The sequence below is a fragment of the Clupea harengus genome, chromosome 5, assembly GCF_900700415.2.
Source record: "Clupea harengus chromosome 5, Ch_v2.0.2, whole genome shotgun sequence".
Taxonomy (NCBI): Eukaryota; Metazoa; Chordata; class Actinopteri; order Clupeiformes; family Clupeidae; genus Clupea; species Clupea harengus.
In genome coordinates this window covers 7,770,864-7,785,760 of record NC_045156.1, presented here as the reverse complement: position 1 = coordinate 7,785,760, position 14,897 = coordinate 7,770,864, and the positions used below count along the sequence as shown (strand labels likewise).

At 45.6% G+C, this 14,897-nt stretch overlaps 1 protein-coding gene across 9 annotated transcripts in view; it reads left to right on the top strand.

Annotated features, from left to right (window-relative positions):
* The window catches only part of arhgap9 (Rho GTPase activating protein 9), a 40,264-nt gene that overhangs the window by 13,048 nt on the left and 12,319 nt on the right, over positions 1-14,897 (top strand). For 5 of the 9 annotated variants that reach the window (XR_004163692.1, XR_004163689.2, XR_004163690.1 and 2 more), the window contains exons 6-20: positions 321-404; positions 2,392-2,451; positions 3,886-4,038; positions 4,352-4,447; positions 4,580-4,641; positions 5,290-5,377; positions 5,709-5,804; positions 7,064-7,162; positions 7,527-7,644; positions 8,177-8,296; positions 9,101-9,199; positions 9,974-10,051; positions 10,511-10,564; positions 12,538-12,672; positions 12,926-13,031. Coding sequence is in view for 5 of the 9 variants with exons in the window: in XM_031567550.2 (XP_031423410.1) it covers positions 321-404; positions 2,392-2,451; positions 3,886-4,038; positions 4,352-4,447; positions 4,580-4,641; positions 5,290-5,377; positions 5,709-5,804; positions 7,064-7,162; positions 7,527-7,644; positions 8,177-8,296; positions 9,101-9,199; positions 9,974-10,051; positions 10,511-10,564; positions 12,538-12,672; positions 12,926-13,031 (1,448 nt within the window). In the remaining 4 variants the exon portion in view is untranslated. The remainder of the gene's footprint in view (positions 1-320; positions 405-2,391; positions 2,452-3,885; positions 4,039-4,351; positions 4,448-4,579; positions 4,642-5,289; positions 5,378-5,708; positions 5,805-7,063; positions 7,163-7,526; positions 7,645-8,176; positions 8,297-9,100; positions 9,200-9,973; positions 10,052-10,510; positions 10,565-12,537; positions 12,673-12,925; positions 13,032-14,897) is intronic. The other 4 variants (XM_042707782.1, XM_042707785.1, XM_042707784.1 and 1 more) reach the window with 4 other exon arrangements.

Sequence of the window (14,897 nt, the reverse complement as noted above, 5' to 3'; positions counted from 1 at the left end):
CTAATGCTACTGAATATTCTGGGGGGAAAAAAGCGCAAGCCTGTACACAAGTTGGCAGGCTATGGTGCTAACACTTACAGTATAATAATAAAACACATGAGAGTGTCTCGTGTTAAGTTATTGTTTCATGCACATCCAAGTGGATCAGATTCTGAAGTTTCAGAAAAAGTCCTGGGTTGAGCGCAAAACAATAAAGCAAGACGATAAAAGTCATCCACCACTACCTTACTTTTCCCATACTATTTTCTATGTGTGATGAAAGTATCGTGGGACTACTTGTGAGTAGAAGTAACGGCCTCCATCTTTATGTTGTTTGTTAGGCTTCTCCCATGCCAACTCTGCCTTGCGACACCAGCCACTTGTCTCTTCCTCTGCCAGATACAGGCAGTGGCACCATGCACAGGGTATGTGTCTGTGTGTGTTTGTGTGTGAGAGGGTATAGCTGGAATCATGTTTACACTTGTCTGAAAGTGTAAAGATGTTAAGGAAATGAATACCTACAGTTGACACACTGTTAAGGTCCAGCTGTTTATAAGCTGCAGAGCTATAAGCTGCGTCATAGCAATCAGCCTTTATTGGAAAAAGGATCCCACTGTTCCATAAATGGACAGATTATGGACTAGTAAATAAATATATAGCTAAAGCTATAGTTATTTATAGATATTTTATCCTATATCTTTTTCTTAATCTGTCAATCTCTTTTCTGCCTCTTCATTCTCTCTGTCACGTTCGTGCGTTATACTCCCATACCTACACACACACACACACACACACAAGTAGTCAAAATGGCAGATTGTAAACAAAAATGCCAATTCAAAGTAGCAGATTGCAGACACACACACACACACACACACACACACACACACACATGCGTACACACACACACTCTCTGGCAGATTGCCCAAGCACACAGAGTGTCCACCTCATGTTCCAGATTATAGCCGAAGCCGAAGCCAAATTAAAAAGGGGATTACTTCCTCTCGGCGGCCCCCCTACCCCATTTATTTATTTATTTCCCTGAAGTGGTGTTTTTGTTTAGCTAATCCCGCCAGCGCTAAGAAGGTAATGCCTCTTGATCTAATGCCGACCAGCACCGGCTCCCAGTCTCATGTCCGCTGGCTTAACGGGGGCGGCCTTCGCTGTCGTCCACCCCCAAACATGAGACGAACCTCAAAAGACCCTCCAAGTGTTGCCGTGGGAGACTGTATCCCAGGTGACAGGTTCATCAAAGGGGAGAGCTGCCCTCTTTCATTACACCCCTTTCATTGAGATAATACATGCAGCTGTATTACCACAGTCAGCGAGGGGGGGCGCTTTGACTGTGATCTTTTTAGTTGCCACGAACAGTATACCAGATGCTTCCTGGTTATGCACGCTGATTCAACCGGTTACAGCAACCTTCCTCCCTGAATGGGGAAGTGAGTAACATTACAGAGAGAAGAGAAGGAGAGAGAGAGAGAGAAGGAGGAGAAGAGTAGTACTGCAGTTTTTATGACTGCAAGAGAAACAAGTGTTTACTCGTGTATGGATTGATTTGTGTGCTTATGAACGAGCAGCTGTGAGAGTGTGTGTACCCACGTGTGTGTGTGTGTGTGTTTTTTAATGTCTGTGTCGAGGGTCACAAAAGTACGTTGGATTCTCTTTTGGATTAACCGGCATTGATGTATTTGTTGTTTTTCCCTGGACTATAATCTGGCTGCTGGAGACAGATGAGCAGTGGTTGTGCTGTAAGTCGGGCAAAAGCGGGTGACTGTGTGTGTGTGTGTGTGTGTGTGTTTGTAAAAGAGAGAGAGATGGAAAGAGAGATAAACTGTTGCGGGATATGTGAAGTTAGCAATATTATCCGTTTTTGCGTGTGTTGGTGTAACAGATATGTAGTCCTTCAAAGTGATTGAATAAATAGTTTTTAGCATTCATACATTTCTGTAAGTGGAAAATTGGTCCGTGCTCCGACCATGTGTTCATAAGTGTGTCTCTCTGTGTGTGTGTGTGTGTGTGTGTGTGTGTGTGTGTGTGTGAGAGAGAGACAAAAAAGAGACAAAATAGGTGTATCTCCTTTAACTGGGGTAACCGTCATTTCGCAGTTTCTTTGAGCGAGTGAGTTCTCTTTCAGTTGCAGTTATGACTGTGAGAGGTGGTAGTGTAACCACTTTATTTCATCTCAAATCTGACCTTCTTTTATCATTACCCTATGGAAAGTGCATGAAATACTATTTTGTACGTTAGAACGTTTAAATGCAGAAGTGAAAAACCATTTGCACACAGTTACAATGTGCTTGCATGTGTTAGTGTGCTCCTCTGGGTCTGTTCATGTGACTGCATGTATGTGTGAACGTGTGTGGGTGTAACATGCTTGTTAAGTTTGTATTTCTCTTTCTATTTCTCTTTCAGCTGTCCCCTAACTCTACTCACAATTCGCATGATGTAAATGGAGGCTGGCAGCTGAGACAGGTGAGGCGCACAGTTTGTCCCTGCAGGCCCCCCATGGCATGCTGCATCACATGCTTATGCATACAAGCTTCCTGATATGCAAGTCAGGCACAAAAGGCCATAAAACCACAGGCCACATTTCCCATGGGCTAGTTAACTTCAATTCCGCCTACACATAGACCAAAACAAGTCCTACGTGCGGCTGTAGGTTTTGGTCCAGGGAACAGTACCATTGTCAATCCTCCTTTACGCGCAGAGCTTTGCCCAGTGCTTCGCAAACTCCTCTGCTGCTCAAAGCACCTCAAATCCTACACAAGAGGGAAGCAGTGGTGCCATCTGGTTGCATGCCAGACAGACCATAGAAGAGAGAGAAAGAAGAGAAGAGAGAGAAAGAAAGAGAGTGAAATACACGTTAGATTGTGTTGCTCGTCTTGACAGACGTCAGGCAGCCATGTGGTGGCAGATGTGTCCAGTTGGCATAGGGCCCTGGGCACCCATCTGCTCGGTGGAGGCCGTAGCATGTCTTAGCGAGAGTGAGAACTCCTCAGGCTCCAGCACTAATCGCCCTGCCAGCACACACAGTGAGAGAGCATGACTGTGCATCTCTTGGTATGGTCCTACTGGTCTACTTGTTCCTCTTCACTGACAGGAACTGTGACAGTTAGATAACATTCAGTGAAGCAACCTTAGACTCAGCAATTGACCCTGTGAAGTTCCTGTTCCGGCCTCAGTGGATCCCTAGTTCAGGAAAACTAGCACACGACGATTTCAAAAGATTTGTCAGTTCACTTTGTCGGTTCACTTCGGATCTCAGCGCATTAGTGCACATTGCGAGCATGACTCCAAGCTCTGGTTCGGCCCCGGAATCATTTCACCCTGATGAGCGGAATTTTGATGCAAATGCATGGAATGACCTGATGTTTCATCAGAACTGTCTGAAAGGAAATTCATTGGTTTTTTTATGCTATCTATCCCAGCATGTGCTTTTCTTGAGGTCAGAATTTATCAGGGGCATTCAAATTTAGAGTCCTAAAAATTCTACCTGTAACTTCCTCATAGTGCAGCTCAATGTAACATGAGAGTTAGTTACACATAAGGCCTGTATCCATGGTGACTAGTTTTGGTCATTGTTTTTTAAGATGCATTTTGGAAACGCTGTAGGGAGCAAACCTGTTTGTAACTTTCGTAACTTTCCTAGTAAGCTAATTACTATTTTACTAATTACAGAACTGAAGAGCCCTTTGAAACGAAGCCTAATTCAGTGGTGGTGGCCAGCCCCATTGCAGCAGGTCTTCCCTCAATCATTAACAGGGCTGTAATATTTGAACACCTGAGACTCACATGTTACAACAGGGTTGCAAAAAAACCAGCATAGTCTGTGTTTTTTTTTTGTTATTTGAGGATGACCAATCCCTGCATGACTGATGTATTTGTCTCCTCCCCTTTTGCCTGAAGAGCATGCAGCGTGCGGTTTCCTCAGACACCTTAAACTCCTCCTCTTTCACAACTGGCAACGCCCAGTGGTGCAACTCCCCACTTTTCAGGACCCGAGACCAGATGAACCACTCCCACTCCATGATACTGCCCAAATCCTCCCCAAACCACAAGGTAACACACACACACACACACACACACACACACACACACACACACACACACACACACACACACACACACACACATACACACACAGTACATGATATGCATACACTCATACCTTGAAATGTGACTACATAGTCACTTACAAGCATAAATACCAGTATATTAAGTTTTTAAGTTTATTGTGTGCAAGAGCAGACAGTGTGAGAGACCTGGAAGCTTCTCCACACGGATATGAGATGCATGCAGCGACAGCGCTCACTAGCAGTGTGTGTGTTCTACAGTTGTAATAATCCTGCTGTGTCCTGCATGCTCCTCCTAGGCTGCCATGCAGCACAGGGACTACCAGGTCGCCCGTGTGGTGGTGGAGTCCCCGTCACCTGCCAGCTCCCCCGACAGCATTGACAGCGTGAGCCCGGTGAGATGCCGACACACACCGACACCTATCACATACACTCAGACCTGCATTGCCACAAACACATACACACACACACTACACAATACAAGTGAATAGGCTTGGGCAACTGAGTGTCCCTCGCTGACCCTGTAGGAACTGGAGAAAGCTGGTCTGCTGAATAAGACCAAGATTGCGGAGGGCGGCAGAAAACTGAGGTAATGGCCTGTAATTGTGTATGTGTGTGTGTATGTGGTGTGTGTGTGTGTGTGTGTGTGTGTGTGTGTGTGTGTGTGTGTGTGGCTTGCGTCCGTGTGTGTGTGTGTGTGTGTGTGTGTGTGTGTGTGAGGTGCGTGAGTGTGTGTGTGTGTATGTGTGGTGTGTGTGTGTGTGGCTTGCGTCCGTGTGTGTGTGTGTGCGCGTGTGTGTGTGTGTGTATGTGAGGTGCGTGTGCGTGTGTGTGTGTGCGTGTGTATGTGTGGTGCATTTGTATGTGTGTGTGTGTGTGTGTGTGTGTGTGTGTGTGTGTGTGTGTGTGGCTTGCGTCCGTGTGTGTGTGTATGTGAGGTGCGTGTGTGTGCGTGCGTGTGTGTATGTGTGGTGCATGTGTATGGGTGTGCGTGTGTGTGTGCATTCCATGTGACATATTGTGTGACTCAACAGTGGATTTCTGTAGAACTTCACACATCCTTAAAAAATCCCTTGGTAATTCTGAAGAATAGCTGTACCCATCATCTTAAGAGTAGGATTGATCCTCTCTGAGAAATGACTAAGGTCCGTTTTTAAAGTGAGTCTAAAAGATCCTCTCCAGTCGTCCATGCAGCTGCTCCGTGTTTAACGCCAGAGAACAATGCTGTGTTCTGCAGGAAGAACTGGAACCCGTCGTGGGTGGTTCTCGTGGGGAACAGCCTGGTGTTCTTCAAAGACCCCAAATCACAAAGTCCCGCCAGCTGGGTAAGACACGGACCTAACAGCCCCTCACCCCCCCGCCCCCTGACCCCTCACCCCCACCTGACCCCTCCACACAAACCCTGTTTGTCCTTTATGAAATGAAATGTGACAACATGCAAATACTCTGCTTGAAGCTAGTCAGGAAGTTATACTGTGCGCACAATGCTACCTCTGTTTGCTGTTTGTCACACCCATGTCCACTATCAGTTTTATTACCATCAGTTCTTTCCAAAGCTGATACATATTGTAATGATACAAGGGTATATAGTTCTTATTATCTCTCTTTCTCTTTCTCTCTCCCTCCCTCCCTCTCTCTGTGGTGTGGGTATAACAGAGACCGGGGAACAGTAGACCTGAGAGCAGTGTTGACTTGAGGGGAGCTCAGTTGCAGTGGGCCGATACTCTTTCCAGCAGGAAAAATGTCTTTAAGGTGAGGATTATTTGCACTTGCATGTTACTTCCTGCTCCTGTACATTACTTGTATGGGTCATGGTTAAGGTCAAAGGGCACTTGCTTAAGAGAAGTTGTTTGCCAATACTTCCCCTCTCACTTCCCCCTGAAATCTTTCTCTAATGTGTACTAGCATAGTGTGTATGTGAGGAGGTAAAAATGTGGAAATGTGAGCTGTAGAAATGTTCATCGGTAAAAACCTTGTGCATTCAGTGAATGATTCAGTTATTAGAGTTATTATTCAGTTTTGGAGATCATGACCTATGTTAATAGGATGAGTGACCCACTAATTGAATGGTCAGTGCAGTGTGACAGCCTAACCCACATCAAAATGTAGCTAAGGATTCTGAATCTGTTCTTCTCTTTACTCTGTAATGCTCTATCTGTTTACCAGTTTGGAGACATTGTGCTCTTCATAAAGTGATATTACTGACCCCTCACTCTGTCCTGGTCCCTTACTTAGCTTGACTTTACAGATGGTTTTAAAGTTGTTTTGAAAGAACGAACTAACTAGCGATAACTAACTAGCAGTAACTAACTAACTAACTAAAATAATAGTATCTACTCGCACGGCAAACATAGCGAGGGCTATACGAGGTATAGTCGGTCTCTGAGAGAGACAAATTAGGAGAGCTATCTCCGGTCCCCTGGTAGGCCTCGTAGCTAGTTTGCCTCGTCGAGAGGAAAGTATTAGATAAAGAAAGGCGGAATCTATGAAGCGACACTAGGGTTCCGACTGAGCTAAAGATTGAAAATCCTTTTACTTTACAGACCAGGCAGAAGGGTTTTATTACTTTTATCATGATTTTGTAACGAGATTATAGTGATCCAAGAAGTTTATTGGAACATCAGGTTCTGATACGATGTTGACGAATGTCCTATAATTGCATTATTTCCTTCCATGCATTGCTCTTGCTGCTTGTTTTTATTGATTTTATGTAAAGCACTTTCAACTGCAAATCTTGTATGAAATGTGCTATATAAATAAAGTCTTACTTACTTACTTACTTATTTACTCAGTTGTAGCTACTTCCTCAATACTCGTTGTCACAACCTCTGCCTCAGGTTCCTGTCTGCCTTACAGTGCGCATGAGAAGTGTGAAAGTGTTTCTGTTATATGTGTGTGTAGTTAGTGGGTCTGGTATATGTGTGTGCAGTAAGTGTGTCTGGTATATGTGTGTGTAGTAAGGAAAGCGGTTGTTTTTGCTCTCTGGGTTATTATGTGTGGATGTCTTGCAGTTGAGGACCATCACAGGCAACGAGTTCCTGTTGCAGTCTGACACAGAGTCCATCATTAAGGAGTGGTACAACACCATCCAGAGTGTCATCTACAGACTGGTTAGTTTCCTCCTCTTGTGCACCTCAGGTCGATGCCAGGTACAAAAACACACATTCACGCACAAATACACAAACACACATACGCAAACACACGCACACACACACACGTGCACACACAGGCACACACACACACACACACACACACAAACATACACACACACAATATTATAACTGCATTCCTTGAGGAACACACATATCTGTATGTTCACATGCTCTTCTACCAAAGGACACAGACCCAGAAATTAAGCTACAGTGACATCAGTGTATTATCTGTAGATGCAGGCTAATGAGTTCTCTTTCTGTGTGAATGTGTGTGTGTGTGTGTGTGTGTGTGTGTGTGTGTGTGTGTGTGTGTGTGTGTCAGGACCGTGAGAATCCTCTGGATAACGTGCTGCTGTACTCCATGAGGAGAGCTGGCAGTGTGGAGATGCTGGACCACAGTGGGGATGAGGAGGAGACTCGCAGCGGGAACAAGGCTTCACGTAAGTCTCATCAAAACGCGCATACACACACACACGCACACACGCACACACACACACGCACGCGTGCGCTCACAAACACACTTACACTAGCACCCACACATGCGCGCACACACACACTCACATGCACACACACACACACACACACACACACACACACACACACACACACACACACACACACACACACACACACAACCATGGCCATGTTGACATACCATGTAGTATTATTCAGCTGTAGTCATGGTAGTGACATTTCAGTTAACAGATAAAACGCGCATACACACACTCACACACGCACACACACACACACACACACACACACACACACACACACACACACACACACACACACACACACAACCATGGCCATGTTGACATACCATGTAGTATTATTCAGCTGTAGTCATGGTAGTGACATTTCAGTTAACAGATAAAAAACCCCAGAGAGTTAATAAATCAGAAAAGCAAACATGCACACAGAGTGTTCTATACAGACGGAGTGTGTGCTCTCTCTCTCTCTACCTCTCCTCAGTCCCTCGCTCCGCCTCCAACCTGGAGAACACGGAGAAGAAGCGTGTGCGGAGCCGCCTGAAGAAGCTCATCCTGAAGAGGCCCCCGCTGCAGACGCTGCAGGAGAAGGGCCTTATCAAAGGTGAGCAGACCCCCTCCACATGCACACACCAAATAATAATAATAATAATAATAATAATAATAAACTTTATTTATAAAGCACCTTTCATGCAAAAGAATGCAGGTCAAAGTGCTTTGCAGCAAATACATTACGTGCACAAAGAAATTACATGCACATTGATCCACATAAAAATAGACATCAAATAAACATAAAAACTAGGATATAGTGCAAAAACTATATATATAATGATAATAATCATTATTAAAACCCCCACCCCATCCTCCCGTCAGTCGAACCCAGACCTGGGCCCTGTGCAACCAAGTGTGTTCAGCATACTTAGCGTTCCTGGGTAGGATTCCAGCGTCACTAAGCCTAGCACGGCTAGTCGTCTTTCAGAGGTCCTGTGATGGTAGTTGTTAGTTCTTTGTGGAAGGAAGATTAGATGCTGGGATTGTGGTTAATCCTCATAAGAGTGTGGGGGGTGTGGCCAGCAACAAGTCCTGTGAAAAATGAAGAGATCCTGTGTGACCTTTGGACCAAGGAGCAAGGGATTATAACGCAAAAGCATTAAAAATATAAATCCGTTTTTCTGGTGACTCTAGTTTTCAGAAAAATAATAAGAGTATGTGTGAGTATATGGGCATGTGTTTGTGTTGGTGTGTTTGTATCTGTTCTTTCTATACTCTTTCCTTCATGTTACTTGGCCATATGTTGTCTCCCTTCCAGACCAGGTGTGTGTGTGTGTGTGTGTGTGTGTGTGTGTGTGTGTGTGTGTATGTGTGTGTAGAGTATAACTGAGTGACATATGTTTGTCTCCCTCCACAGACCAGGTGTTTGGCTGTCGGCTTGAGATGCTGTGCGAGCGGGAGAGGAGTGCGGTGCCACGCTTCGTCAAGATGTGCATCGCCGCCGTGGAAAGGAGAGGTACGACCACGACCTCACTCGGTGACGTCACCAGCGTCGCCGGGATCAAGGACCTGTACTGTGCCATTGGTCCAAAATTGAGTTTTTGGTTGTACACGTAACCACACAGTGTGGCTAACATATTTTTTTACCCGAACATAAATACTATCTCTACATCTAGAGTCCATAGTTAATTCTTAAGAGTAGTATGCGTGAGACTGATGCACTTATTGTGATTTGAACTCTCCTTCTGTGTTGTAAAGTCCCCCAGCTGAAGAGAGCCTGCAGATGATTAAATGCCTATTTGTCTATAGCTCCCTTTGAGCACACGTGGCGTGACATGTTGGATATCACCCAAGGTCACTTTTGATGTAGGATTGTGTGTGCAATGTCATTTCAGTGCAGATTTACTCAGATATGAAAGCTGGAGAGCTGAGGACAGGTTGATGATGGTGCCTGTATCGCGTATCATCTGTTAATGCACCACAGTCTGTAGGGCCCCGAGGCTTTCATGTGACACACTGATTTGCTGGAGGATTTGTCAAGAAGATGACCAGCCATTCATTGTGATGGATGCATGACATCCATGGGTCGAACAGTTTAGCGCAATTTAATAGGTTACTGTGTGATGTTGTACTGTTGGCATGGATTTGTTACATTGACACTTCTGTGTGTGTGTGTGTGTGTGTGTGTGTGTGTGTGTGTGTGTGTGTGTGTGTGTGTGTGTGTGTGTGTGTGTGTGTGTGTGTGTGTGTGTGTGTGTGTGTGTGTGTGTGTGTGTGCGTGTAAAACCAGGGTTGGAGACAGACGGAATCTACCGTGTCAGTGGAAACCTGGCGACAATCCAGAAGCTGCGTTTTGCTGTCAACCATGGTGAGAAAGAGCAAGAGAAAGGGAGAAAAAGGAGTGAAAAATAGAGAAGCTGTTATGATCATATTCAAACTTTCTGTCATTTCACTAACATGTGACCTTATGGAAGCTTACAAAACATAAGTGTGCGTTTGGGAGTGTGTGTGTGTGTGTGTGTGTGTGTGTGTGTGTGTGTGTGTGTGTGTGTGTGTGTGTGTGTGTGTGTGAGTATGTATATGTGTGTGTGTATATGTGTGTGTGTGTGTGTGTGTGTGTGTGTGTGTGTGTGTGTGAGTGTGTGTGTATATGTGTGTGTGTGTGTGTGTGTGTGTGTGTGTGTGTGTGTGTGTGTGTGAGTATGTGTATGTGCGTGTGTGTGTATATGTGTGTGTGTGTGAGTGTGTGTGTGTGTGTGTGTGTGTGTGTGTGTGTGTGTGTGTGTGCGCACTGGACTGGGGAGTTAACAGCCTTTGGTTCTTCTAGAGCGGGCGGTGACCACAGATGGACGCTACCTCTTCCCACAGGATTTGGTGCAAGGTAGACCCAGAGAGACCCTCCCCACAGCCCTGCCCAGCCACAGCGCTCGCTTTCTCTCTCTCTCTCTCTCTCTCTCTCTCTCTCTCTCTCTCTCTCTTCCTCCTACAGCACCCTGTCTGCCTGCTGCCTGCTGATCTGCACACACACACATACATACACACAGACACACATACATACACACACACACATACATACATAAATACACACACACACATACATACATACATACATACACACACGCGCACACACACACACACACACACACACACACACACATACACACACACACACACATACATTTATACATACATACACACACGCGCAAGCACACACACACACGCGCAAGCACACACACACACACACACACACACACACACACATACATACATGTATACATACATACATACACACACACACGCGCAAGCACACACACACACACACACACACACACACACACACACTAGGGTACCACTGAAATGTTAATTATGTAATATTCACAGTAAGTTACTGCCCTGTATTATGTAATAATGTTTTTCCAGTTGACTGGTCATTTAAAGCTCACACACTTCTTCTGAAAAACATTCACAAATAAATGTAGCCTCACACCCATAATCTCATATATATGCTTGAGCCTCACAAATACATATCCTCTCACACAGAGACATTAGGATACTCTCTTTTTTTACAACATTTATTCTAATCGGGTGAATTTATTCTATTAGGGTGAAACCTTGCCCTTAATTGTGCCATAACTTCCTGTTGACTCACTCTGAAACATTTCTTACTCATTTTCTCTGGTCATACATAAAGTACAGACACACACACACACACACACACACACACACACACACACACACACACACACACACACACACACACACACACACACACACACACACACACACACACACACACACACACCACACCACACACTCACACACACACACACACACACATTACACATGCATTATTATTACCCTCTCTCCCCATGTCTGCCATGCAATGCACCAGAACCTGACTTGTGCTGTCTCAGCTTAATGTCTGCACTTTTCTGACAAACATAAATGTTAACCAACCTCTGCATTTTCTGTCCTAACTATACAGCTTCCTGTATATTTTTATGTGTCTGCCTAATGTGCAATGTGAATAATGTGCTAAACATGTTGAGGGGTTGGAGGCATTTGGGGGGGGATGCTGAATTAGTAACAGGACAGTAAGTAACAGGACTACACTTGTTAGCCTTTGCATGTCCTGTAACCACCCCTTATTCTCCTTTGAAGTTATTCCTCTCACCTGAATCACACACAACTGTTGACTTTGGCCCTCCGGTGGTCAGTATGGGGAACTGCGCCCAAAATGAAAGAACAGCGTTCTCAGACGCCGGTTTTGTTGTACTTCCCCAAAGATGTTTATGCACATTTTTGCAAAAAACAGCTCTGCATCGTGAGTCTGTACTTGGTAAACCAAACTGACCACTGTTTCTTTAGAGAGATTGTTGAAAGTGATGTGTCATTCTGTGTTTGCTTCCTCTTGCCTGGTTGGGGCTTTTGTTTGTGTGTGTGTGTGTGTGTGTGTGTGTGTGTGTGTGTGTGTGTGTGTGTGTGTGTGTGTGTGTGTGTGTGTACATATGTACCTGTGTGTGTTTGTGGCTTGACTCTGCCCTTCCTCTCCACAGGCAGTAGCCCCGCTGCTGCATCCTCTCACCTCTTCCGTAGCGTCGATCTGCATCCGCAGCTAAACTAAGCGCTAATCACTTTCTCTCTCTCTCTCTCTCTTCACCTCCCCCCCACCACTCCATTCTTCATCCTTTCCCATATCTTCACCTTTCCATTCTCCACTACTTCACGCTTCTCTCTATTTTTTACACTGCTTCGCTCTGTCCATCCACCCCCACCACCACCCCCACCCCCTACTCCCCCCATGGCCACTCACCCCTCCCCTGTCTCCCCATCTCATCCCTCCATTCCCGTCAGAAGAGAAGTTGGACCTGGACCATCCGCAGTGGGAGGACATCCACGTGATCACCGGCGCCCTTAAGCTCTTCTTCAGGGAGTTGCCTGAGCCCCTCATCCCCTACAGCTCCTTCGATGACATCGTCGAGACAGTCAGTGAGTGAAAGAGAGAGGGAGAGAGAGAGAGATAGACGGAGGAAAAAAAAGAGAAGACAAACGGTGTGAACTATCACCCGTTCTATGGCCTAACTCCAGCGAGACGTCCTTCAGCACAGGCTTTGAAGCCTCACATAATTCCTTTTTTATGGGTGTTTTTTTATTTGTTTCATTATTTAACAATTCTTTGGAATTGAAAGAGGACTAGTTTATTTATTTTTTTGTAAGCTTTCTCAACTTGTCTTTATTACAGAAATGTCGGATTACTTGGATAAGGTGGACCGGATGAAATGCCTGGTGACCAGCATGCCTCCACCCAACCATGACACTATGAAGGCCATGTTTTGTCACCTGAAAAGGTAGGGAACTGCAGGACCTAAGATACTCTGCCTCTACACCCGCTAAGGCCTTATGTACACTGGCTGTGTTGTGTGTGCGTTGCGTGTGGGTTATGTGTGCGTTGCGTGTGTGTTGTGTGTGTGTTGCGTGTACGTTGCGGCTGCGTTCCCTGTTGATTGAGGAAAGTGGTTCCCAGCAATAATAGATAAAAATGTTTTAATAGTCAACCAGCAACATCACATATAGCTTTCACTGCGGTTTCGATGTGTGGCCTATATCACAGCAATGGCAGAAATATAAATATTATATTTTTTAACCATTTTAGCAATTGTATGTTATGAAAGGGGAAAGTAGAGGTTACATGGGTACTATATAGAAACCCAATGTAGGCTATAATTACATTAAATCGGTAAGCAAGTTGTTTCCCGTTGCGCACTCTCTCTCGCCCTCACTCTGAACAAGGGCAATAAAAGTCACGTGACTGATTTTTGGTTATAACTGGTCAACTTTCTGGTCTTCATTCGGACCACTCGGATCAATGATGGATGATACCAAACTGATTGTGTATTGACGGCCATTATCAAAAGGCAAACTCAATGCAAAAAAAAGATAAAGCTGGCAGTAGCAGCGCCGCAGCAAAAACGTCGGCGGTGTGAATGCACACACACAACCGAGACGCAGCAGTACCGCAACGCAGCCGCCTGGCAACACGCAACGCAGGCAGTGTGCATAAGGCCTAACCGTTCTAACAGCATTTCTACCACTTACCTCTAAAAGGCTGAGGTGCAGATGCATCCACTAGAGGGAGCCATAGCCACACGCTAAGCGGCGCTTGCCTGTGTGGTCCTAATGACCTCTTTGTGTTGTGATTGGACCACACAGCAAACCAGAGGCTTGACAACAGTGGTCACTTCAGAGTAATGACAAACGGCCAGTTGGGATGTGCTCTGACTGGTCATCCGTTTCACACACCACACCACCCACACTATTACGCTGCCCCAGCGCTCGGCTGTTAATCAGTAAACACAGACAGCCCCCTTTTTAGCCCCAGAATGTGTCTCCGGTGTTTGCGGTTGTATTTTTTGTATACTTTTTCGTAAGCATTGTTTTCTGAGCAGTAATTGGAAGACAATTAGTTTCATTAAGTGCATGATAAACTGTTTGACTTCAAGCGATCGCAAGCCGGTCCAAAATGACCTGGCACCGGAGTCAAGCGTAAATGTAGTGCCTCGGTCTAGGTGTGGCTCTGTGAAGGAATTGGCCCTGTCTTTCTCTCTCTCTCTCTCTCATTCTCTGTCTCTCCCTCTCTCTCTCTCCTTTACTTTCTCTTTCTCTCTTTTGCTCTCTCTCTCTCTCTCTCTCTCTTTCCCTGCCCCTTCTCTGGTTCTCATTTTCCCATCTCTACCCCTAAATCTACTCCTCTCTTGTCACTCCCCCTCTCCCTCTGCCTCTCCCATGGGATCTCTGCGGCTCGTCTGCTGGAAGGCACACCAACACCACCGCCGCCACCACTGGAACCTCGCTCACTCTCCTGCTTTTTTCTCGTCCCTTTTCCTCCCTCTTTTCCCCCCTCGCCGTTTTTAATGTGGAAGTTTTGAGCAATTGCTGGCTGCCTCTGCGGCTCGGTGGGAATGGCATTTTTAGAAGAATGTCTCATGCTGTGGCCTTAACCCCTTCCTGTGTCTTCCCTAACAGACACACACACTCGCACACACACACACACACACACACACACACACACACACACACACACACACACACACACACACACACACACACACACACACACACACACACACACACAGAGTCACACAGTCACACACACACACACACACACACACACACACACACACACACACACACACACACTCTTAAGTGAATGTCAC